General features: G+C 41.8%; 1 protein-coding gene across 3 annotated transcripts in view; it reads right to left on the reverse strand.

Annotated features, from left to right (window-relative positions):
• Positions 1–27,092, reverse strand: part of spire2 (spire-type actin nucleation factor 2) — a 104,068-nt gene that overhangs the window by 50,881 nt on the left and 26,095 nt on the right. For all 3 annotated transcript variants that reach the window (XM_063067031.1, XM_063067030.1, XM_063067029.1), the window contains exons 3-4: positions 25,615–25,658; positions 8,529–8,882 (exon numbers count right to left, since the gene is read on the reverse strand). In XM_063067031.1, coding sequence (XP_062923101.1) covers positions 8,529–8,882; positions 25,615–25,658 — 398 coding nt within the window. The remainder of the gene's footprint in view (positions 1–8,528; positions 8,883–25,614; positions 25,659–27,092) is intronic.

Genomic DNA, 27,092 nt, shown 5'->3' on the forward strand with positions numbered 1-27,092 from the left:
TCAAAATATGATGTCTGGATTCTAATGCCATGTGTTAGTATAGAAATAGGAGAATGGTGTAAATATACACACATGGCTGAAGAGGCCTTGATGTTCCTGGGAAACTTGAACCAGCCCTGGAGTAGGTGGAATCTGTTTAGGATAGGTAGGTTACAATGAAACAGAGATGGGACCAATATGCCCACAAACAGGTTGGCTTGTATTGTCAGTGAATATTAAAAGTACATTGGCAAGGGAACAAGAGGCTGAGCACAAATTTAAAAAAGGGGGAAAGTAAAGTTTGAAATCAAATATGAATAATTAATCTTACAGTTCAAAGGAAGAGAAACCAAAGTTTAGACCATGGAAAATAATGGTGGTCATGGTCCTTGTCAAAGGCATGAGGAAGTAAACAAGTTGAGGGTACTGAGCCATGGAACAATAACACTATATTGCTGAAAATGGGTCAAAGTTGGGCAGGACAGGGCGGTTAGAATCCCTGTTTGTGGTATTTTTAGATGAGACATTCATAGAGAAAGGTGGTGCCGAAAAGGTTATTTTTCTCAGTTTGTGAAATGGAAGGAATTTTCATACACATTATGTTACCATTCCTAAGATATGGAAAGTGAACCAACTTCCCCATGGCTCATCGCAGACCTTTATTTTGTTGTGCTGAGGACTCAGGTCCATGCCTGGATAGAGTCATGCCCGTTCTCAGTGGTGGGGGTAGAAAATCAATGATCCAGAGTCCAGTCTCAGTTTGTGACTGTCTGCTAGAATTGTCCATATTCTACAGATTGGTGACCAGGATGGAATGAGCTTGGCTCAGCAGTGAAGGCTAAAGGCTGATCAGTTTGTCTTGTAAAACCAAGGAGAGCTCACAGGCATAGAGGTGAAAGAACTTTTCAACCTGTCCCGTGCGTATATGACCCTGCTCCAAAAAAACTCACCATCTGATCCAACCCTACTGCCATCCCAGCAAGAAGCTGAAACGGCCACATCTCAACCAAGAGCCAAAGTAACAAGATGGCTTGCGTGCTGTTGCTGTAAAATTGGGAGAAAAACTAGCAAGAATTCACAGCCTCATATCCCTCATCTGAGAATGTTAGTAACCCTGTAATTGGATTTGTCTTAACCCTGTAAGATAAATCCAATTCTGGAAATCAGAGAGGCCTCCCTGATGTCTCCAATAAGGAATGTCACTGCCAAGGGTTTTCTTCAACTACCTCCTCCCAGCAAGAAAAGAGCACTTTTCTGAGCCACAGTATAGATTCTGTCCATCGTGACATGATATTTGCCATGCAGCAATTTTAAGGGTGAAATCCGGGAGCAGATCAATCACAATAAAAGGTCTTCACTTTGATCTTGCAAAGTCTGCAACTGTCAATCCTGAAAAGAGTGTAGCAATCCTTCTCAACTCTGGCACTCTCTGAAATATAGCTCCATTTTACATCTATATGACAATTCTAATGTGTCCACCATAGGCCCATTCCTAGTGCACACTAGGTTGAAGGAAGGCCAAGTCATCATTCAAAGGCAGCATAGGCTTGGTGGGGGGGGGGGGGGGGTCATCAGAAACTCAGTGGTTACTAAAGCAGATCAGAAGCTCAGAGTCCTGTAGTGAGTGAATCACCCTCTCACACCTCAAAGCCATTTAACCCTTCAGGATAGATTAGGAGTGTGATGGAATATTCTTTGTTTGGCTGAACGAATACACTGCCCACCACTCAAACTTAACAGCATCCAGGAAAAAGCAATCCATTTAATGAGTACACTAGCCACCATCCTTAATATTTATTTTCTTTAACAGGGGCCCACAATGTGCACCATCTACAGAGTGGTCAGACTGTAGTTAGACTATTGCAAACAGTTTTGGGTCCCACATCTTTAAGAGGATGTGCTGGCATTGGAGAGGGTGCAGAAGAGGTTCACAAGAATGATGCCAGGAATGAAAGTTAATACCAAGAGAGTTTGATGGCTCTGGGTCTGTACTCACCAGAGTTTAGAAGAATGAGTGGGGATCTCATTGAAACCTAGTAAACATTGAAAGGCCTGAATAGAGTGGATGTGGAGAGGATGTTTCCAATAGTGGGAGAATCTAGGGCCAGACAGCACAGAATACAAGGACATCCCTTTAGAACTGAAATGTGGAGGAATTTCTTTTGCTAGAGGGTGGTGAATCTGTGGAATTTATTACCCCAGATGGCTGTGGAGGTCAAGTCACTGGATATACTTATTGGGTTGATAGGATCTTGATTAGTAAGGGTGTCAATGGTTACACTGAGAATGAAAAAGAATGGGATTGAGAAGGTAAATAAATCAGTCATGATTGAATGGTGGGGTAGACACAATGGGCTAAATCGTCTAATTCTGCTCCTATGTCCTGTGGTCTTTTATGAATAAAAAGAAAGCAATACCTACTGCCAAGAAAGGCAAGAGCAGCAGATACTTAGAAATGCCACCACCACTTGTAGGTTTCCCTCCAAGTCGCACATAATCCGAGCTTGGAAATTTATTTGTCATTCTTCATCTCCGGACCTGAACTCCATACACAAACGTACGATTAATACCTTCACTAAAAGGAGTGCAGCAGACTCATCGGCATCTTCAAGAGAAATGAAGGATGGACAATAAAAGCTGGCTTGTCAGTGATGTCCAGATCCCCAAAATAAATTAATGAAAGAAACCTCTACTTTTACCACAAGTGATATTGCAAAACCCACAACTCCCGACTACTGTGGCTTTAATTTACAGGCAACATGCATGAGCTCGATGGGCTGGATGAAAAGAACGTAATTAACACAGAATACAGTTTACACAGTGTTGTTTAACTTCCTTAGCAGAATAATTTTATCTCTTTACATTTACTCTATGTATATTTATTTTGCAAGTCTTATTTAGAGTTATTAACATAAATGATCTGTTGTCAATTTTGCGTCTGGTGGTTATAGAATCATAAGAGTTGCAGTTTGCTCTAATGCTGCTAATAATTTAAATACAGCAACCATGTAGAAATATTAGACATCCCTATCAAGCCATTGGTTTTATGGGTAATGACATGGAGATAAGGAAAATTGGATTGCCAATAATTTACAATTATTTTTCTAATGCCTTTACATTGCTCCTCATTGAAATTCAAATATCACTGAGAGGAAATCTCCAGGAGGAACAATTGATTAGATAGAGTAAGTCCACTTAAAAATTTAACAAGCTGGGTTCCAAACATTCTTATTCAACTGCTGCTATTGCAAAAGTAGTTAAGAGCAACAGCAACACTTCATTGGAACAAACAAGTTTGGAAACCCAAGAAATTAGTATCTTTCATTTGTTTGAAGGTATCCAGAAAGTTTGTAGAGCTTACCACCACTTCCTCACAATGCTCTGGAACTCATTGCCATAACTTTCTCTAAAACTTCCTTGCTCCGATTACTGAAAAGTTGGTTTCCTTAAATATTCTCCTGTTGTTTCTCCCATCCATTTTTCAACCTTGAAGTGCCCCTGATAATTTACCATGTTGTAAGTGGCCATGGGACATAATGAGACGGTCATTCATCTCCTGGATTTTAGGTTGGTGATACAGAGATCATCTGTGTAGTTGCCCAACAACAGACTTCACGCTCTGTGGACTGTTCCTGGGGGATGCACTCCGACAAATCAATTGCTATTGGACTGCTGGCACACATTACTCCTACAACTATTCCTGAACCTGGTGGTGTGGACTGGCAAGGCTTCTGTACCTCCTGCTCCAAGCGGGAAGAGGGCATGGCTTAGATGGTGGGGAGCTTTGACAATGGATGCTGCTTTCTTGCCGCAGAACTCTATGTAGATGTACTCAATGGTAGGGAGGGCTTTGCCTGCGATGGACTGGGCTGTATCAACCACCGTCGGTAGTCTTCTGTTTCTGGACTATGGTGTTTCCATACTAGGCCGTGAAGCAATCAGCTAGCATAGCTTCCACTGTACAATTATAGAAATTTGTCAAGATTTCGGTGACATGCTGAATCTATGCAAACTTGTAAGTAAGGCGCTGTAGTGCCTTCATTGTGAAGACACTTTCGTGCTGGTCCCAGGACACATGGCATATTAACACCAGGAGATTTTTTCTTCAACATTATCAATTTGCAAAATCTATTTATGTCATCTATTCAAATTAGGCTGTCCGTATTCATCACATCACTTCTCTTTCATTTATTAAATGGTGCTTAGAGGAGTGACTTGAACTAGCCACAGAAATTGAGACTAAGAGTGTGACCCACAAAGCCAGCTGTCAGAATTGGCATGTAGTATTTATAGTGATTTTATTGAACAAGTAACTTAACTGTTTGAACTAACCTGACGATCATACTGACCACAGCAGCTGAGAATTAATGTTCAGGTAATAAAAATAACCTACAATTGAATACAAGATCACTATAGTATTCTATAAATAGTTGTAAGATAAAGGCACTTCTCTTTTGGTGATAAAACTTATTTCTTGTAAAAATTCACTTGATTCATTAACGCCCCTTACTAAACAGCCCACTGAGATTCCAGATCCATGCCAACGTGGTTGGACCTTCAGACGCTCTCCAAAAAGACTACTCAGTCTAAAATTGTTGTGCAATGAGGAATTAACATTGATCTGTTCACCACGTAGACAGCTGTTCTTGTGGATGTCTTTCCGTCAACATTTCAGACTTTGAACATCATCCACACCCAATGTTCTTTTCCTTCAATGGGACAAGCCCTAAAGACAGTGACACAGCAATCACAGTGGCGGGGGGGGGGGAAAAGAGAGAGAAATGGGGAGTAGTAGAAGATGAAACTTCATGAATGTTCCTGTTCACAGCAACATTGGGGCCTAGCTCACACGTAAACGACAAAGATACAACATTTCAAGCATTTCAGCTACAACTGCCAAACGAATCTTGCATCACAGCCCCCTCCCAAGCTCCCATCTTCACAGAAGCCTGTTTCCTACAATGAGTTACCTTCACACTAAAAGAATACCAAGGCTATTAAACAGCAAAGATTATGGTGCTCATTATGATGCTGACTGTACTGCTGAATGCTTATGGTCAGAAATGGCTGCGTCATTGATCAAACTACTTCAGTTCACCTATAACAGCATCCGAGGGGTGATTGATAAGTTTGTGGCCTAAGGTGGAAGGAGTCAGTTTTAGAAAACCTAGCACATTTATTTTTCCTACATTTACACACTTAGTCCAGCGGTCGTGGAGCATACGGATCCCTTCTTTGTAGAAGTCAGCATCTTGGACCTCCAGAAGTGGTCCACAGCAGGGGTGATTGATAAGTTCTTAGATGAGTTATTACTTCAAACTTTCTGCATTTTCACTCAGAGTTGAACTGCACTTGCATGTAATGAGAGCTGTATAACTCATCTCCTTCTACTGTAGGCCACAAACTTATCAATCACCCCTGCTGTGGACCACCTGGAGGTCCAAGATGCTCTTGTTACATGCACGTGCAGCTCAACTCTGAGTGATAATGCAGAAAATTTGAAGTTAATAACTGATTTCCTTCTACCTTAGGTCACGAACTTATCAATCACCCCTGCTGTGGACCTCTTCTACAAAGAAAGGATCCGTATGCTCCATGACCGCCGGAATAAATGTGTAAATGTAGGAGGGGACTATGTTGAAAAATAAATGTGCTAGGTTTTCTAAAATTGACTCCTTCTACCTTAGGCCATGAACTTATCAATCACCCCATGTACATTTGGCAATTTGGAAACTTGCCTATTTTTTTAAAAAAAGGACAAATTCACTTGGGATAATCAGTTTATCAATTAGTGCTATTAAACAGTGATAATCTGCTCATGAATGTTCAGCTTAGGTTTCAAAGGGCTTGGCTTCACGATTCCTTTAGAGCTCTTGTGTAAACAGCAGCAATAAACTGAAGGGAGGTGAAAGTGATTGCCCGTGATAATATCTGATTATTGGATATAAAGAGCAGTGAACTCTACTGGATAAAGGCAGATGACTGATCACTGGAGGTCAATCATGTCAGTTTCAGGGGTTCCCTGGGACAAGCTTGCTAGGCCTCAACCAATTAGAGGTGCTTCTTCAAACACCATATCAGTAGATTTTAAAAAAAGGGGATGATAATTAAATGACTGCATAGTATAGTGTTTAGTTACAAGTGCTCAACTGACGGCGTTTTGTCCTCACATGCGGTAGAGCAGGGGATCGCAAACTTTTGAGTGCCAAGTAGCCTTACCATTAAACGAGGGTCTGTGGACCCAGGTTGGGAACCCCTGCAAAAAGAGCATGGGCAATAGTCAAAGTGACAAGTAGCAAAAAAAAGGTAAAAGGACAGAAGACTGGTAGAAGTAGTGACCTATCTCCATCTCTCCACGGAATTTCTAACTACATTTCAAAATTCAGCAGCAGGCCTCCAACAAGACGGAAGCAAATTTGGGGCATTGGTTTCATAATCACCATTTTAATTACTCACTCCCTCCATGATCAGCACATAGCTGTTGCATGAAGTGTCACTACAAAATGCACTACGACAAGCTACAATCCTTCTTTGGTATCTCCCATTTATCACTGGTGAAAAAAAAAATCAGGGTAAAAGTCTTTAATATCACCCGTAATTCCATTCCCAGTTACTACCATCCCGAGTAGAAAAGCATTTTGTTGTTGGGTTACAAACCTGAGATTTCTCTCTATGGTAATGCCTTCTTTACACAGACTGACATGCCCAGGCAATGGCTCTCCACCATGTACTGAAAAGCACTTACGTATGAGCAAGGTAGCTAACATCTCTCGCATTATATTAAAGAAATATAAAGATGCTTTCATGGGAGGCTAAAGCTGAGGGAGTGAAACTATTTTTAAGTCTGAATGTGGAAATTCAAGGTGGATGAACTCAGCGTTGTTCAGCCTGGCCTATAGAACACTACTTTACAGACTGAAATACTAGCAGCTTTTGCATTGCAAAACAGTAAACACTGAGGTGGATATGTGATCCGATTAATACTATTCGTATGGAAAGAATGCACTAGTCAACTTGGATTTTCTGGGTGTGCTATGTACTATTGTAATGGGTCCACCAATGGTGCCAATGTTGACTAGATAACTGCAGTAATATCACCACAATGAAATAGCCAAGCCTTAAATTATGATTACTAATGTGTTATAAGCACACCAGTTGAAAACTATTAACATTTTTATGGTGTTTACACAAGAGGTGTCCTATTTTGTTTCTAGAGTTCTGGTTTGAAAGGTTTCCTTTCATCTGGTAGGCGTGAATACAGGTATGACCAAATATCTGCTGGGAATTGTGTGTAATGTGTATTTTGAACAGCAAATCAAATGCAAGTTTTTCCACAATTACATCCTACTGGCATTTTTTTTTGATAGTCCCCAAGCATTTCATGTCTCTAAAAGATTTTAGGTGTTTGCTGCATTGATGATGGCATATGGGTAGCCAAACTGCTTGAAGCACTGAATTAGCTACATACCATAGCAAGGAGTGGCAGACATACACACCTTGAATCGCTATTCCTTGTGATGTCCAGAATGGTGTACTAACTGGATACAGGAAATAGAGGTGGTGTAAAGTTTGGAGAAGGGGCAGGTAAGATCAACGTCTATTACAAGTACATCATCTTTGGACCCTACACGGGCTTGAATTCAAGAAGGAACCATTTGGAAATGGTGCTGCATATTTAGTTACGGGACCAGCAGCCACCATTTAATCCCAAACAGCTGGGGGAAATTAAATTCAAGGAAATAAAATCTGTTACTGCACTAGTCTCTGGATGAATAATCACACAAATTACAAAGAAGTGGTTAGAAACCTCAGGCAGGTCATTCACTCCACCTAATGTGCAATCGAGATGCATTAAATGGTGGTTGACTACCAACTGGTTTCCTCATTCTGGAAGCAATTAGGCACAGATGACAAATACTGGCCTTGAAAACAAACGTTCACATCCGGCGAACAATTAATTTTTTGAAAAGCGTGACCTGAGCAGCTTCAATGTCATTCTCCATTAACCCTCAAAAGGCAGAACAAAAACCATCAGGTCTCTGAAAAGAACGTTCAAACCTGTTCCGACACACCACCTTAAGCATTGCTCGAAGGCTCATCAACAAACTATCACGTTCCTAACACAATTTCAGCTCCCAAGCAGTCAAGAGAGCCCTCCAAATTATTGTGCAACTTGGCATTTAACAGATGAACAGAACTGAAAACAAATCATAAACCTCTGTTACCTATTTAATTATTTTTAAAAGGGGTGACCAGTGGTTGACCTTTCTTTGCAGGAGCTGCGCAGTATGTACATTAACATAATAACCTTCTCTGCTTTTCTAATGATCAATAACAGGAATCCTAATAACAAGTACAGGCAAGATATTTGAACTCTTGCAGAACTTGGGGAAATAACACTGATCCTTTGTGTCCAAGAGTATTCCTCCCAAGCCCAAACGCAAAGTGTGATAGCATTATACTGAAACAAATTGTTTGCAGGTGAAGTACTCTTGCATCCCAAGAACTACTGAAATATCCACCATACTCAACTAAAAAACTAATCTTACCTCTTTAGCTTCCTTAATTTTCACTAGGAATGTTTGTAATTCCAATGTTTCCACAAATAAAGCCTTGCAGACAGCTTGAAAATGTGCATCTGCCTCACTTTGGTCCAACAAATGTTTAGTGCATGCCTTCATAACTTGTTCAAAAGTACTGACAGAACGTGGTGAGCCGTCACTCTCCTCCTCCTCATCCTGCCCGCTGTACCCTTCGTCAGCTGTGCCATTGCTGCCTTCAGAGTCATTGTTGGCCATCTGGTCAATAAGCTGTTCCAGTTGTTGGCTCAACTCCCGCTCTTCATTCTCATCCAAACCCCAATCCAGAGCTCGGTAAATAGCAAATCCAAGGGACTGCACCATCTGGGAAAACAAGGGAGAAAAGAAAATTGTGAAAAGAAATCAAGGAATTGGAGTTCACAAGAACTTTACTCACTCACTCCAAAAATAAAATTGCAACAGTAGGATTAGATTCTTAAATTTTAAAAGCAGTTTTAAAAATTGTATTCCTTTTGTGACAAGACTACACATAAATTAAGATGTTAGCTGGCCTGGGCTGGCACCAGTTGGTCTGCCAAGTCGAGGGGAGAGGGGAGAGGGGAGAGGGGAGAGGGGAGAGGGGAGAGGGAGAGAGGGGAGAGGGGAGAGGGGAGGAGAGGGAGAGGGAGAGAGGGGAGAGGGGAGAGGGGAGAGGGGAGAGGGGAGAGGGGAGAGGGGAGAGGGGGAGAGGGGAGAGGGGAGAGGGGAGAGGGGAGAGGGGAGAGGGGAGAGGGGAGAGGGGGAGAGGGGGGAGAGGGGAGAGAGAGGGGAGAGGGGAGAGGGGAGAGGGGAGAGGGGAGAGGGGAGAGGGGGAGAGGGGAGAGGGGAGAGGGGAGAGGGGGAGAGGGAGAGGGGAGAGGGGAGAGGGGAGAGGGGAGAGGGAGGGGAGAGGGGAGAGGGGAGAGGGGAGAGGGGAGAGGGGAGAGGGGAGAGGGGAGAGGGGAGAGGGGAGATAAGGAAAACAATGGAGCAGCATTTGGAGATGTTAATGAAGGAAGGAGAGCTGTCAAGATCGGCTCCCCCTTTGAACCCTGAACTGTTTGAAGTGATGGACAAGCGATACCCCAGCAGGGGGATAAAACAGGACAGGTTCGCTAAGGCAGGACACACACGACACCCGAGGTAATGAGACCCTGGAAGCGTCTCTCACAAGTCGGTGGGAAGTTTTTGGACGGCTGATCACGGGATCAAGCCATAGACGCTCAGGGTGGAAAGGCACGATCGGCGGGAACCTGGTGTGTGTCGACCCTTGCCTGGGTGCCAGGTTCACCGCAGAGAAACGACCGTATCTGGAAACAGAGGGGGTCACGGTCGGTGACCTCAGATGACATCACAAAGGACTCGCCCGAAAGCTGACTGCAAAGGCCTGTGTGGAAGCCGTTTGAATATTCATTCGTTTTGCTCTCTCTCCTTCCCCCCACTGTCCATCGCCACGGCAGCGATTACTGCGAACTGAACTGAACTTTGCGTCACTTTGAAACTGGTCATTTACCCCTAGACAACGATGGAGCTTGATTGATCCTGTTATCTTAATCCTGTGTACATGTATGTTTATCATTGCTGAACTGTTGCATTCATTATCCTTTTGATTAGAGTACTGTGTTGCTTGTTTCTTTAATAAAACTTTCTTAGTTCTAGTAATCCAGACTCTAACTGAGTGATCCATTTCTGCTGGTTTGGCAACCCAGTTACGGGGTATGTAACACTTTAAAGAGCCTTACAACATTTCATTAGGTTAAACAGACTATATAAACATAAGTCGATGTTGCCATAAAATGGGAGTTTCTCAGTTCATGATCTGTAAGAGACATTTTTTATCTCTGCTAATATTTACATACCATTTACAAGATTTATAGTCAGAAATTTGATTGTGCTATTTTTCAAGTTTATATTTTATTACATTGTCATTTCAAAGTTATGAAAATTTCTTCTAGTACAGTGGCTGGTAATAGTTCTGTTTCTTTTTTGACAAATCAGAATCAGGTTTAATACCACTGGCATATGTAGTGGAATTTGTTGTTTTGCAGCAGCAGTACAGTGCAATACATAGAACTATAAATTACATATAATATAATTAAATTAAGGAGTGCAAAATGAGCAATAAAAAATTAAGTGAGGGAGGATACACAGGTTCATCATCCATTCGGACCAGCATTTTCTACATTGTCATTAATACTTTAAAGCCTTTCATTCATTTCCCCTTGTAGCGTCCCAATTACAGGAAAAAGATGTTGTGAGAGCTGCCGAACACCACCAGTCTGTTCCACCACAGAAAAGAATCATGGCCGAGCTAATCCTGGCCTCAGATCCACCTTGCTGTCTGGTTTTGTTTATTCCCTTCGAATGCCAAACTGTTTCCTCTCCAAGTTCATCCTACATAGTTTTCTAGGTAGAGCATTCCAAGGATTCATGACCTCAAGCAAATTAATTCCTTCTCATCTCAAACTGTAATAAGATAACTCCCTTTTCCTGAACAATGATTCTTAATTCTCAATTTCCACATCAGGGAAAACTCTTCAGCATCCACCCTTTCAAATACCCGTTAGAATCTTAGATGTTTAAGAAGTATGAAAAAAGTTTATTCCATTGTCCACTGTTAAATTTTAAAGTGAAAGCTCCCTCTTTCAGCACAAGAAAGTCATTTACAAAGTCAAAGTAAAATTTACTATCAGAGCACAAACATGTCACCACATACAACCCTGAGATTCATTTTCCCATGGGCATACTCAGCAAACCTTTGGAACAGTAACTGTAAACAGGATCAATTAAAGAGCAAGAGCACAGAAGACAAACTGTAAATGCAAATATAAATAATGGGAGCATGAAGTAACAAGATAAAGAATCCTTAAATTGAGATCACTGGTTGTGGGAACATCTCAACAGACGAGTGAAATTATTCTCTTTTGTTCAAGAGCCTGATGGTTGAGCAGTGTTACGTACCCTGTAACTGGGTTGCCAAACCAGCAGAAATGGACCACTTAGTTGGAGTCTGGATTACTGGAACTAAGAAAGTTTTATTAAAGAAATAAGTAACACAGTACTCTAATCGTAAGGATATAAATGCAACAGGTTAGCAATGATAAAACACACATGTACACAGAACTAGGATAATAAGAATCAATCAAGCTCTATTGCAGTCTAGGGGTAAAATGATCAGTCTCAAGTGCCACAGAGTTCAGTTCGCAGCCATCGCTGTTGTGCCGTTGGAGAGAGAGCAAGCGAATATGCAATTTCTGATTCAAACAGACCTTTGATGTTCCTCGCAGTTAGCTTTCGGGCGAGCCCTTTTAATGTCTTCTGAGGTCACTGACTGTGACCCCTCTGTTCTGGATATGATCGTTCTTCCACGGTGAACCCGGCAGCCAGGCAAGGGCGGACACACACACCAGGTTCCTGCCGATCGTACCTTTTCACCCTGTGCGTCTATGGTCGGTCCCGCGACCAGACCTCCAAACTCGCACCAACTTGTGGGGACACACCGCACTTCCAGGGTCTCGTTATCTCGTGATGTGTCTTGCCTTAGCGAACCTGTTCCTTTTATCCCCCTGCTGGGGTATCGCCTGTCCATCAAACTTCAAACAGTTCAGGTTCAAAGCAACCGGTCTGTCAATACTTGGAACTGTGTCTCTTTTCGTTAATCTCTCTTCTCTCTCATTAACATTTTGAATGCTTCTCTCTTTGTCTCTTATCTCTCTCATCAGCATCAATCTTCTGATAACTTGGTTTTTCGTCACAGCAGTAGTAACTGTTCTTGAACCTGGTGGTGAGAGTCCTGAGGCTCTTGTACCTTCTTCCTGATGGCAGCAGTGAGAAAAGTACATCGCCTGGGTGGTGAGGACCTTTGATGATGAATGCTGCTTTTCTACAGCAATGTTTCATGTAGATGTGCTCAATGGTTGGCAGGGTGTTACCCGTGACGTACCGGGCCAAATCCACTGCTTTTTGTCGGATTTTCCACTCAAAGGCATTGGGTGTTCCCATACCAGGCCCCAGCACAGCCAGTAAGCACACTTTCCACAACACATCTATAGAGGTTTGTCAAGGTTTTTGATAATATGCTGAACCTCCACAGACTCATGAGGAAGCAGAGACGCTGTTGTGCTTTCTTTGCAATTGTGATGGGTCCAGGACAGGACCTCTCAAAAACTGACATCTAGGAATTTAAAGTTGCTGACCCTCTCCACCTCCGATGAGAACTGGTTCATGGACCTCTGGTTTCCCTCTCCTGAAGTCTGCAGTCAGTTCCTTGGTCTTGCTGACATTGCACAAGAGGTTGTTATGACACAACTCATGTACAATAAATACAAACACAGAGTCAATAAAACTATGCATAACTCACATTAGTGTCAGGTGAAAACTACATGGATACAGTCACAATGACTTTAGTGGGAATTCCATCTGCTTATTTAAAACTGATTCCTCTGTGTACCCAAGTCATGATGAAGCAGAAAAGCTGCACAGAGATCCTGCTGCGTGTCTGTCCTATGCAGGGTCTAAACTAAGGCAGCTCAAGTTTACTACTGCTTACAAATAAGCATGCAATTCATAGCTGAAGATTTAAAATAACTGAAAAACCAATAGGCACACTACCTCACTTTAAAAAATATACAGCATTTCTGTTTTTGTATGTTTTTTAAAAATCTATTCAATATTCACAATTGATTTAATTATTTGTGTTTTATCTTTATTTTTTTCCTCTCTGCTAGATTATGTATTGCATTGAATTGCTGCTGTAAAGTTAACAAATTTCACATCACATGCCGGTGATAATTGGGGAAAGTTTAAACTAGAATTGCTGGGGCGGGGGGGGGGGGGTGGGAACCGAACTGAAGTGATGGAGGAAAGGGAGGTTGGCTCACAAATAGAGAAAGCTTGGAGACAGTGTGAAAGGGAGGAAAAGCAGGTTATAGAGAAGGGACGCACTCAGACCGATAGTTTGAGATGTGTCTGTCTTAATGTGAGGAGTATTATGAATAAAGCGGATGAGCTTAGAGCGTGGATCAGCACTTGGAGCTATGATGTTGTGGCCATTACAGAGACTTGGATGGTGCAGGGGCAGGAATGGCTACTTCAAGTGCCAGGCTTTAGATGTTTCAGAAAGGACAGGGGGTGGGGAGGCAAAAGAGGTGGGGCATGGCACTTCTGATCAGTGATAGTGTCGCGGCTGCAGAAAAGGAGGAAGTCACAAGGGGTTGTCTACAGAGTCTCTGTGGGTGGAAGTTAGGAATAGGAAGGGGTCAATAACTCTATAGGTATACACATACACACCACCCAATAGTAACAGGGACATAAAGGAGCAGATAGCGAAACAGATTCTGGAAAGGAGTAATAATAATAGGCTTGTTGTGGTGAGAGATTTTAATTTCCCAAATATTGATTGGCATTTCCTTCGAGTGAGGGGTTCAGATGGGGTGGAGTTTGTTAGGTGTGTTCAGGAAGGTTTCTTAACACAGTATGTAGATAAGCCTACAAGAGGAGAGGCTGTATGTAATCTGGTATTGGGAAGTGAACCTGTTCAGGTATCAGGTGTCAGTGGGAGAGCAGTTTGGAGACAGTGATCACAATTCTATCTCCTTTACCACAGCATTGGAGAGGGATAGGAAGAGACAAGTTAGGGAAACATTTAATTGAAGTAAAGGGAAATATGAAGCTATCAGGCAGGAACTTGGAAGCACAAATTGGAAACAGATGCTCTCAGGGAAACGTACGGAGGAAATGTGGCAAATGTTCAGGGGATATTTGCGTGGGGTTCTGTGTAGATATGTTCCAATGAGGCAGGTATGGTACAGGAACCGTCGTATACAAAGGCTGTCGTAAATCTAGTCAAGAAGAAAAGAGCTTACGAAAGGTTAAAAAACTAGGTAATGATAAAGATCTAGAAGATTATAAGGCTAACAGGAAGCAGCTCAAGAATGAAATTAGGAGAGCCAGAAAAGGCCAAGAGAAGGGCTTGGCGGACAGGATTAAGGAAAACCCCAAGGCATTCTACAAGTATGTGAAGAGTAAGAGGATAAGATATGAGAGAATAGGACCAATCAAGTGTGACAGTGGAAAAGTGTGTATGGAACTGGAGGAAATGGCAGAGGTACTTAATGAATACTTTGCTTCAGTATTCACTACAGAAAAGGATCTTGGCGATCGTAGGGATGACTTGCAGTGGATTGAAAAGCTTGAGCATGTAGATATTAACGAAGAGGATGTGCTGGAACTTTTGGAAACCATCAAGTTGGATAAGTCACCAGGAACGGAACAGATGTACCCCAGGCTACTGTGGGAAGGGAGGAGATTGCTGAGCCTCTGGCGATGATCTTTGCATCTTCAATGAGGATGGAAGAGGTTCCGGAGGACTGGAGGGTTGCAGATGTTGTTCCCTTATTCAAGAAAGGGAGTAGGGATAGCCCAGGAAATTATAGACCAGTGAGTCTTACTTCAGTGGTTGGCAAGTTGATGGAGAAGATCCTGAGAGGCAGGATTTATGAATGTTTGGAGAGATGTAATATGTTTAGGAATAGTCAGCATGGCTTTGTCAAAGGCAGGTTGTGCCTTACGAGCCTGTCTCAATTTTTTGAGGATGTGACTAAACACGTTGATGAAGGAAGAGCAGTAGATGTAGTGTATATGGATTGTAGCAAGGCATTTGATAAAGTACCCCATGCACGGCTTATTAAGCAAGTAAGCAGGCATGGGATCCACGGGGACATTGCTTTGTGGATCCAGAACTGGCTTGCCCACAGAAGGCAAAGAGTGGTTTTGGACAGGTCATATTCTGCATGGAGGCTGGTGGCCAGTGGTGTGCCTCAGGGATCTGTTCTGGGACCCCTACTCTTTGTTATTTTTATAAATGACCTGGATGAGGAAGTGGAGGGATCAGTAAATTTGCTGATAACAAAGGTTGGGGGTATCATGGATAGTGTGAAGGCTGTCAAAGGTTACACCAGGACATTGATAGGATGCAAAACTGGGCTGAGAAGTGGCAGATGGAGTTCAACCCAGACAAGTGTGAGATGGTTGATTTTGGTAGGTCAAATATGATGTTAGAATATAGCATTAATGGCAAGACTCTTGACAGTATGGAGGATCAGAGGGATCTTGGGGTCCGAGTCCATAAGACACTCAAAGCTGCTACGCAGGTTGACTCTGTGGTTAAGATGGCATGCAGTGCATTGGCCTTCATCAATCGTGGGATTGAGTTTAAGAGACAAGAGGTAATGCTGCAGCTCTATAGGATCCTGGTCAGACCCCACTTGGAGTACTGTGCTCAGTTCTGGTCGTCTCACTACAGGAAGGACGCGGAAACCATAGAAAGGGTGCAGAGGAGATTTACAAGGATGTTGCCTAGATTGGGGAGCATGCCTTATGAGAATAGGTTGAGCGAACTCGGCCTTTTCTCCTTGAAGCGACAGAAGATGAGAGGTGACCTGATAGAGGTCTACAAGATAATGAAAGGTATTGATCATGTGGATAGTCAGAGGCTTTTTCCCAGGGCTGAAATGGCTAGCACGAGAGAGCATAGTTTCAAAGTGCTTGAAGTGGTGAGTACGTGGAATGGGCTGCTGGCGATGGTGGTGGAGGCGGCAGAAACAATAGGGTCTTTTAAGAGACTCCTGGATGGATACATGGAGCTTAGGAAAATAGAGGACTATGGATAAGCCTAGGTAGTTCTAAGGTAAGGACATGTTCGGCACAGCTTTGTGGGCAAACGGCCTGTATTGTGCTGTAGGTTTTCTATGTTTCTATAATAAACTTGATTCTGATCTGCAGTTCAAATGTGTAGGGATGAATATCACTTCAATTTAGATTAATGTCACTGATGAGATTTTGTTTTGCCTGTGGTACCAGAAGCAACTAGTAAACTCTTTGTACATCAAATACTTCAAGCATACTTTAAGTAAATAATACATTCAAAGTTGATGGCAAACAACTTCACTTATCAGGGATAGGTGGAACACACATAATGCAGACCCAAGTATTCCATTACTTGCTGTGGACCATAGACTGGCTCGAGAATAAGCTTAAATTGACTGCATCTAAAGTTATGAAAATTATTCAGGGCATGTTAATAGTCTTTAAACGTTGACTCAGAACAACACAGATAACTTGGCAAAAGTTGAAAAATAACATTTTAAGGAAACGAAAAAAAACCATGTAAAAGAACAATAATGAGTTTGTGCTTATGGGTTCATGGATGTTCAGGAGTATGATGGTGAAGGGGATGTAGCTGTTCATAAAACATTGAGTATGGTCTTCAGGTTCCTTTGAATGTTAGTAATGAGAAGATGGCATGGTCTGGATTGAGAGAATCCTTTTCAACTTTTAACCTATTGCTAAAGCTGGCTGGCGTTGAAACACTAGACCCAGATTCTGACATCTGTCGTAATGTCAACATAAAATGAAAACAACTACACACAACACACCTGTTCACATCCTTAAATAGCTACAGCTTCTATTTTTAGCTAGCAGGCTAACAATACGACTTCTCAATGAAAAATTAAAGATTAAATTGTTTAATTTAACTTTATTTGGATCATCGTCGTGGCTATCCCTCGAGGTTGAGGATGATGGTCTTCATTCTGTTGATCTACTTATGGGCTCTCAAATAGCTTATGAGTCCAATCTTGGCTTTCAAAATTCTTCCGCATTCAGGGCAGGTAGTTCCAGATGGCTGATCGGGCTTTGGTTGTTGCTGCCTTTCTTTTCATTTTCTTCTCTTCTTCTAATTCTGCACACCTGTTGGCTTCGAAAGTTGCTGTTCCTTCTCGGATGATGGCTGTTCCTTCTCGGATGATGGATGAGTTTCCCGTCCTTGGTATTGGTTTCCCAATTGTTGATGTTGATGTTACATTTCTTCATGTTGGCCTTTAAGACATCTTTGAATCTCTTCTGTTGTCCACCTCTTTTACATTTGCCTTCTTTAAGCTGGGAGTGGAAGATTTGTTTCCGCAGACGTTCGGTCTTTCATCCAAACAACATGACCACTCCACTGGTTCTTGATGACATAGTCACAATTTGTACCAACTGAATAGACATCTTTTTCTGACCCTTCCTCAGTTTAAGTGGGCAACAAATCACATGATCAGACAGCACATGTGGAAGGATGCTTAAGTGTTAAAAACATCAGGACTGAAAGAAGAGGGCAGAGAGACATGGCTAGCGAAGCAGGTTATCTTTAATTAGGTTTACAGGTTGCCCAGGAGATCCTGATGTTTATAGATTAGACAGGGTAATTAGAGGGAAAACAAAAGAATATATTTTCTCACTTTTCCAGTTCTGCCCAGGAGTCTTCAATTTGAAAAAAAAATCTTTCTGCAGTTGCTGCCTGATTTGTCAACTTTCTAGCACTTTCGTTTTTTTTAAATTTTGGATTTCAAAAACAATTGCAGCTTCATGATTAAATTGCATGACTATTTTTCTTCCTATTTGTACAAACAAAATTGATAGGCAATATGAGCTGTTGCTCCTCCAACCCAAGAGTGGCCAATGACATATCAGATTTGGAATGGGGATGGATATAAATTAAAGTGGTTGGCCACCAGGAAATCCCACTTTTTGTGGATGGAGCTCGACAAAGTGGTCCTCCAATCTACATTGGGTCTTAATGTAGAGAAAGCCACATTGTGAGCGCCAGAGAGAATACATGACAACAGATTAACAGGTGAAGTGTTGCCTCACCTGGAAGGACTGTTTGGGGCCCTGAATGGAGGTGAGACAGGAGGTGAATGGGCAGGTTTGACACTTCAGTCACTTGCAGAGTTAAGTGACAGGAGGGAGACTAGTGGGGAGGAACAAATGGACAAGGGAATCACGGAGGGAGCGATCCCTGCAAAAAGTAGACAGTGGGGGCAGGTAAAGATGCATTTGATGGTAGTGCCCTGTTGAAGATGGCAGAAGTTGTGGAGAATGTGTTGAATGGGGAGGCTCGTGGGGCGGTAGGCATGGACAAGAGGAACTCTATCCCTGTTAAGGCAGCGGGAAGGTGGGGAGAGTGTGGATATCCAGGAAAATGGAGATGCAGCGGGCCAGGGCAGCATCAATAGTGTAGGAAGGGAAAACCTATTCCTTGAAGGAAGATATCCGATGTCCAAGAAAAGAAAGCCTCATCCTGGGAACAGATGTGGTGGAGATAAAGTAATGGAGAAAAGGGAATAGGTTTTTTCCCCCCCATAAACAGGACAGACACAGATCGAGGAAGGGGAGACAGGTGTCAGAAATGAACCGAGAGAATTTAAGGGCAGGGTGGAAATGGGAGGCAAAGCTGATGAAATTGACAAGCTCAGTATAGGTACTGTACATAAGGCAGAAGCAATGCAGCTGTCAATGTCGGTGCAGAAAGATTTGGGAAACATTACTGGAGAAGGCTTGGAACATGGCCTGTTCCACATAGCTGACGAATAGGCAGGTATAGCTGGGGCCCACGCTGGTGCCTGTGGCTACATCAGTTTGGAGAAAGTGGGAGGAGCTGAAAGAAAATGTTGAGGGAATCATTGTCAAACTAAGGAGAATTTTCCAGTTCCAATACAGTCCCTTTCCAAAAGGAGTAAAATTACTTTTGAATATCAGAGTTGAATTCTTCAGCCTTGTCTTGCATTTGAATCTTCTGCACTGCTATTAATGGCTAGATGAACTTTTATTCCATTTCTCAGTTGTTTTCTACAAAAGGTAGATATAAAAAAGTTTTCATTTTTTAATTCCAGCCTTGCTGTGAATTCTATATGGGTTTTGACCCTTCAATCTGTTCCCCAATTCAAGAACACATGATTAGAAGGGGGGTTATTTAGCCATTTAAATCCACTCTACCATCCGATAGTTAATGACTAAACTGTTTGTAACCTCAGCTCCGGCGCTCCTCCAACCTTCATCCCCTCACATCAAAAATCTACTGTCGTAAAAGTAAGTGTTCCAGTGCCCTTTGAGGGGTGGAGTTTCAAGATTCACAACCTTGGGTGACAAAACAAAATTCTCATCTCCGCCTCAAATGGATGACCACTGATTTTTGAAGAACGGCCCCAAGCTTTAGATTCTTCCACATGAGAGAACATTCTCTCCACATCTACCCTTCAAGAACTACAATTCTAGTGATGGGCTTCCATTGATCAGTGCCTTTATAATGCTTCCAAGATGAGCTACTGTAGACAAGGGAACTCAAAGCTTACGTTCCACTAAAAAATGAGTATCTTCCATAAAAAGAGAAAATGAGACAGTCAGGCAGCATCTGTAGAAAGATAAACAGTCAATATTTCAGTTCTGATTAAAGGCCCAGGGCCTTAAGTTTTGAAATTTCTAGCATTTGCTTTGTTTTCTTATTCAATACACTTTTCACCCCTACCGAGATTAATTCAGATTTCTGATGTGAAACAAAGAAATGTGCTAATTCAAATAAAAAAAACCATCTAATGTTAATTTTTAAAACTTGACATTCTAACACAGCTGCTGGAAGAATCCTCTCACAATAATGCAACAGGGTAAAACATTGCTTTTAGCTGGTTTCCAGTCACTGATTCAATTGTCTTGATCCTTGGAAATCATGAAGTGTGGCATACACAAAAAGGCATCAGTGAAGGAGGATGGGTTGATCTCCTCTTATTGAAGGGAAGCCACTCAGTGAAAGAACTGGAGTGATATACGAGATGATTCTATTGAACAGCACACAATCTCTGTCCCACAGGAGGCTAGGCAGTTCAATAATAAAACGGTTAAAAATATCAGGTTCCAGCTGAGCATTTCTTCCTCCACAAAATGCAACAGTTGAAGAGATTTTTAAAAATTCACACAAAATGAACGGTTAGCTCTTTGTCCTTGATCCCATAATTTTTGCCTCTCTTTACAGAAAGTGGTGTTACTTGCACCTGGCAGAGACGGATCTCAGAGCAGGAAATGCAGTGCAGTTGCAGCTTATATTTCATAGGCTGTTGAGGAAGTTGGCAATACATCAATCAATACAAATCAAAAGGAAACATAATGGACCTAGCAAGATTGGGTGGAGCGAGAGAACAGATAGGAAGGTGAAGTGAGGGGGAGGGGACAGTTCAAAGGTTCTAAGAAACAGTGTTCATCAAACTAGACTCATTATAAATGTTTTAGTCCCACATCAGCAAAATGAGGACCATTCAATGATCAACAGGATTCTGGTCTGGTTCAGTGAACTAATTGCTTGTCAGTAGAGAACTTTAGTCAGTGGATACCTGTATTTTCACCTCTGGACAAAAGATCTCTGGACCTTTGAGGAATTTTTCCCCAGTACACTCTGAACCAATGAAGTTTGTTGACAGATATTACTGTGCAAGTCCAGAACACAGTAATATACCATAACCTGTTTTCTCAGTTCCAACGTTATTCTACTGATAACATTTTAAAATTTTGCTTAAGCAACGCAACTAAAGAGATCAATATGCAAATGAGCAAGTGCTGTAACATTCCTTTGTGCTAAATTGCATTCCAATCCATCATGCAATTTAATGAGAATTATATGGCTTGTCATAAACAATATTCTCCCCACCATGAACATTATTTCATTTGCTTATCATAGAGTTGGTTAGATCTTCTCCGTAGTGTCTTCAGAATACATTTAGACACATTAAATAAATATACAAAGTGATTCAGGTTGATTTACAACGAACACACATTAACTACATTTTTTTTTGAGATTCTAAAGCCTGGATACAAAATGTAATTTTCAAATCATTTGTGAACCTGGTAGATTGCGTGAGAAGCTAGCACGGTATTTGATTTTGCTGTCCAATGAGATTTTAACACACAGACATACAGAGCAAGTATCATATGTCTGTTTACAGATAGTTAATATTCCAACTATAACTAAGGAACTAATTGCCCCTTTTTTTAAAAAAAAAAGCACGGAATACATGTCAACAGCATATAAATTCACTGTTGGCAGAGTCAACAGTGGTGACGAATAGGCACATAGGAGGGAGATTGAAAATTTGGCTGTGGTACAACAACTTCTCTTTCAACATCAGCAGAATCAAACAGTTGATTATCAGCTACAGGAGGAAAAAACCAGCGTTCCATGAGTCAGACCTCATTAGGAGACTGGAGGTGGATTGGGTCAGTAGCTTTAAATTCCATATGTCAACACATCAGAGGATCTGCCCTGAGAACAGCACACAACTCATTACACAGAAAGCACAGCAGCACCTCTCAAACATAGGAAAATATACCGCTGCTGAAAATCCCATGCAACACACAAAATGCTGGAGGAACTCAGCAGGCCAAGCAGCATCTATGGAAAAGAGTAAACAGTCGACATTTCGGGGTGAGACCCTTCATCAGGACTGCAAAGGAAGAGAAGTCAGAGTAAGAAGGTGGGGCCACTTCCTTCAAACCAAAGGTATAACCATGGCCACTCCCATGGGGCCTAGCTATGCCTGCCCTCTCATCAGCTATGTGGAATAGTCTATGTTCCAGGCCTACACCAGCATCATTCCTCAACTCTTCCTACACATCAGTGACTGCACTGGCGCTGCTTCCTGCACCCATATAGAACTCATCAACTTCGCCTCCAACTTCCACCCTGCCCTCAAATTTACTTGGTCCATTTCTGACACCTTCCTTCTCTTTCTTGATCTGTCTCCAACCCTGGAGACTGTCTATCTACTGATCTCTTTTATAAACCAGCCTGGAGACAGTCTGTCTACTGATCTCTTATAAACCACTGATTCTCCCAGTTACCTGGACTATTCCTCTTCCCAACTTGTCACTTGTAAAAATGCCACTCCCTTCTCCCAGTTCCTCCATCTCCGTCACATCTGTTCTCAGAATGTTTTCATTCCAGAATGAAAGAGATATCCTCCTCCTCCTTCACAACAAGTTTCCCTTCCTCCACCATCAGTGCCTCCCTCACACACATCTCTTCCATTTTCTGCACGTCTGCTCTCATCCCAACCTCCCACCGCCATACCAGGGATAGGGTCCCTCTTGTCCTCATCTACCACCCCAATAGCCTCTGCGTCCAGCACAACTCTTCATAGCTTCTGCCATCTCAAACTGGATCTCACCACCAAGCACATCTTCCCCCCTCCACCACTCATCCCTCCCCCCCTCCCCCGATCTCACTCCTGGTACTTGTCCTTCAAGTGGAACAAGTGCCACACCTACCCCTATACCTCCTCCCTCACTACCATTAAAGGCCCCAAACTGTCCTCCCAGGTGAGGCGACACTTCACCAGCGAGTCTGTTGGGGTCATCTACTGTATCTGGTTCTCCCGGTGTGGCCTCCTGTATAATCGGTGAGACCAAATGTAGATTGGAAGACTGTTTTGTCGAGCACCTATGCTCCATCTGCCAGAAAAAGTGGGATCTCCCAGTCGCCACCTATCTTAATTCCACTTCCCATTGTTATTCTGATATGTCAATCCATGGCCTCCTCTACTATCGACATGAGGCCACACTCAGGTTGGAGCAACACCTCATGTACCATCTGGGTAGGCCCCAAACTGATGGCATAAACATCAGTTTCTCAAACTTCTAGTAACTGCCCCCCAGCCCTCCCCTCCTTCACCATTCCTGTTTAGCCCTGTCACCTCATCTGCTTACCTGCCCATCCCTTCTCGTGCTCCTCCCCCTTCCCTATCTTCCATTCCTATCAGATTCCCCCTTCTCCAGCCCTTTAACTCTTTCACCAATCAACTTCCCAGGTCTTTACTTCACCCCTCCCCCTCTCAGTTTCATCTATCACCTTGCAGTTCTTCCTCCCCTCCTCCCACCTTCTTACTTTAACCTCTCATCTTTTTTCCCCCGTCCTGATGAAGGGTCTCAGCCCGAAACATCGACTGCTCACTCTTTTCCACAGATGCTGCCTGGCCTGCTGTGTTCCTCCAGCATTTTGTGTGTGTTGTCAAAAAGGCAGAAAGCTTATCTAAAGGTGAATGGTGTTTTTGGATTCCTTCATCAGTTACAGTAGTTTACACCTGAAGAGATCGTAAAGAGTCATCAAATCTTATTAAATCATATCCGGAAGATCTGGAAGAAAGTCTTAGTGAAGAATTGTGCAGTTTACTGAACTGTTGAAAACTGATCTTGCTTCTCATATTGGCACCAAACAAGATCTTGTAGACTTACAGTTGTACTGTTTGATAACTGACAATTTCTTGGAGTCATGCTTTCCAAATGTAGAAAATGCCTTGCGCATCTATTTGTCACTCATGGTTACTAACTGCAGTGGAGAACACTCATTTTCCAAACTGAAAAGGATTAAAAATGAACTAAGGAGCACTATGGGTCAAAACAGATTGACCAATCTCACTCCAATGAGCATTGAACGTGAACTTCTGCGTGAAATAGACATTCCCAGTATCATCAACAAATTTGCTCATGCTAAATCTAGAAAATGCAACTTTTAAATTGTAGTTTTGTTATTTTTGACATGTAATACTATTACTGAAGTGTCAGACATTTGTCATATTATCTGGCTGTATAGCAAATGAAAAAATTGAGTTACTTTATTAAGTAAATAATTTATGATTTAATACTTATGTGCATTTTAAAAAATTTAGGGCTCCTTTATAACATATGCTACAGGCCCCGCACTAGCTTAATCCAGCCCTGGCCTGACCCCAAGGTCCTCCAGCATTTAGCTTTACTTCATCCAGGCCAGTACTTTTTGAAAACTAATTACCATTAGAAAAGATAAAAGTGGCAGCCAATTTGTGTTGGGCCAAGTCACCCAATCAGCAGTATGCTGAAGACCAGACAATCTACTTAACAATGCTGAATGTGGGTACATTTGGTCAGAATTATGAGAATATCATCCATGACTTCAAATAATGTTCCATACGATTCATAAGCTTACTGAGGAAGGAAATAACATTGCATTCACTTAGTACTGCGCTGGACTGTTAACTTTAGACATCGGGTTCAAGTCCCTTTGTAGAAAGTTTGAGCACAAGTCTAATTTCCTTACTTAAATGACAGCAGCAAGCAACAAATGAATGATTCTTTTACTCCTTCACTTCATTTAAACAAATTTCCTGTGGAGATTTTGGCCTCTACCTTTTCTACTAAAATGTGACACTTCACAATTACCAATTTTAAGGCTTGTTGCCAGTTAAATATTTACAGAACTTTGCAATCTTGTGTTTTTTCTAGTTACTGCCTTCCTTGTCTACATTAACTGCCACACACCAACAATTCGGTGTGAGACTGTGGTTATCTTCCTAAATCCATATATTTTCTGTGAATTGAAATCAGCAGTTTCAGCATCCATCTTTGTTGGGCACCACTTTCCATTCCTCCCCCCCCACCCCCCACCGGCATCTGCCTTTAAACTTAATCCATTCTGCTCTTCGTAAACTCATTCACCATCTGAACACATTTTACCAATTAGTTAACTTCCATATAATCTTCCCCTGGGATCCGAGGGGGACCCTTTTCACCCAGAGAGCGGGGAGTAGCTAGAATAACTACCCAAGTGGCAGCAGAGTCACTAATAGCATTTAAGTGTTTAAACAAGCACTGAATTGCCAAGGCATAGAAGGCAAAGGGCCAAGTGCTGGAAGGTGGGATTAACTCCGAGAAGTGCTCACTGGTTAACATAGACCAGATGGGCTGAATAGTTTGTTTCCATGCCGTATGTCATTATTATAAAGTCACCCCACTAACTATCTCACGTATCATTACATCTGCTTCAAAGGCCATTAAGCAGGAGATGGTATTTCAACGATGCCATCACTTGTCTTTAGATTCTTGATCAAATACTTCTCACCTTTCCTCCTTGTAAGGTTTGTCATTTATTGGAACAGAGGTAGCAACTCTGAACTGTCAGCCATGATAACAATCAACTCTCTCAAATGGCTTAAGTACATCAGCATCTAACTCAAAAGCAAGAATGTTAGCCACAGAACTGGTTTCCTCTAGTGTGCAAGAGATACTGATATTAAGTTCATGATACCAAGGAATAGTAGTACCATTGCCCCAATTCATTATAAAATTCTCCTGTTCATTTTCCATCAATTCTAAATCACCATTTGAAACAGAATACCTGCCAAGTGAACGAACGGCAACATATAGTACATTGTTTGATCTTGTGTTATGGACAGACACTTACCTGTCTTTCTGTACATAATGGAGGGGATATTTTCTTCTTTGGATCTAAAATAAAATGGAAAAAAGATTACAAACACCATTTTTTAAAAAAAAAAGCAGGACATGATTCAGTAGTAATTCAGACATTGTTACATTAATTTGATGGCTTCATCATCATGGTAACTGTCTTCATCCCATCATATATGGGCTCTTTGTCTTACCCATATTTGCCCCACCCTCTCCACAACACAAGCTGATTTTCTCAACTCTTCTAATACGGAATAGAAGTCTTTCAACACAAAATAATATGTTTTAATTTACATATGTGGCCCAGCATAGTCAGCATTTCCAAGAACTTGTTTTTGCTTCACATTTCAGCATCCTTTGATTTGCAGTTCCTTTGATTTCAAATAATTGGCTTTTACCTTCTCTCCAAGACACACCATCTTGGACAGTGTGAAGGCAAATCTGGACATTTTCAATTTCACCTTATGATGGAATTGTCCTCCAAAAGCTAGTGCACTGATAAGGAGGTTATCGTGGCTGCAAAATTGTGTCTTTGGTGGGCTAGAACATCTTTGACGATTTTCCAGTACTTGATGCCAACTACTTCCATCTCACGTAAATCCAGCTTCACATAAGTGCACAACAAACTAAGATTAAAAAGTGTACCTAAACAACTTTGCATTTGGGTCCTGCAAAGTTGGTAAAATATATTGTTCATCACTGACTATCTGATTGAAATTACATTGTCTTATACAATCTTACTATTTCATGTGTATTAGGTGTGACCACAATCAAAGTTGCCAAATTAGCAAGAGTTACTCAATTTCTTCCCAACTTTGAGCTCTCCCAATACTTGGCTTTTCAATGAATAAGAAATTAACCTCAATTTTCTTAACCTTTTTTAACACCATGTTTGATCCTTGTACATAACTTTACAGCCATCTTACAGTACATTCAGAACACACAAATTGCACCCGGGTTATGAATGCCCTACTTTACTTATGGGCACTCAAAGGTATGCACAAGCTCTCCTAATACAATTCAGTTCAAAAGTTATACATTCATTCTAATGAACAACTGAACCAGTTTATTCTACCCCTCACCCTCCCTCTGTAATTGTTTTTTTAAACGAGTCCTTTAATGCCATTTCTTAGAATATTGTGGAGTTATGGTTCCCATATTGAGTGAGGGTTTTTTTTTATATAAATATATTTTCTGACTGATGGACAAAATCAACTTGGGGATGTTGAAAACAGGGTCCATTCTTTACTGGAAATGGCCTGTACTGTCCTCAGAAGTGACACAGGCATATCGTCGGAAAATTCAGAAATCCCTCCAAATGAATTCCAATTTTGCAAGCCAGCCTAGAGACGTCTTCCACCACAATAATTGGAAAACCAAAACCACCACCACCCTGGAATACCAGGCATAGCGTTTTCCCAGCATTCAAAAATTCTCCTGACAGTGACCATTCTTACTAAAGTTAGTAAATGA

This window comes from Mobula hypostoma, chromosome 14, assembly GCF_963921235.1.
Source record: "Mobula hypostoma chromosome 14, sMobHyp1.1, whole genome shotgun sequence".
In the NCBI taxonomy this organism is placed as follows: Eukaryota; Metazoa; Chordata; class Chondrichthyes; order Myliobatiformes; family Myliobatidae; genus Mobula; species Mobula hypostoma.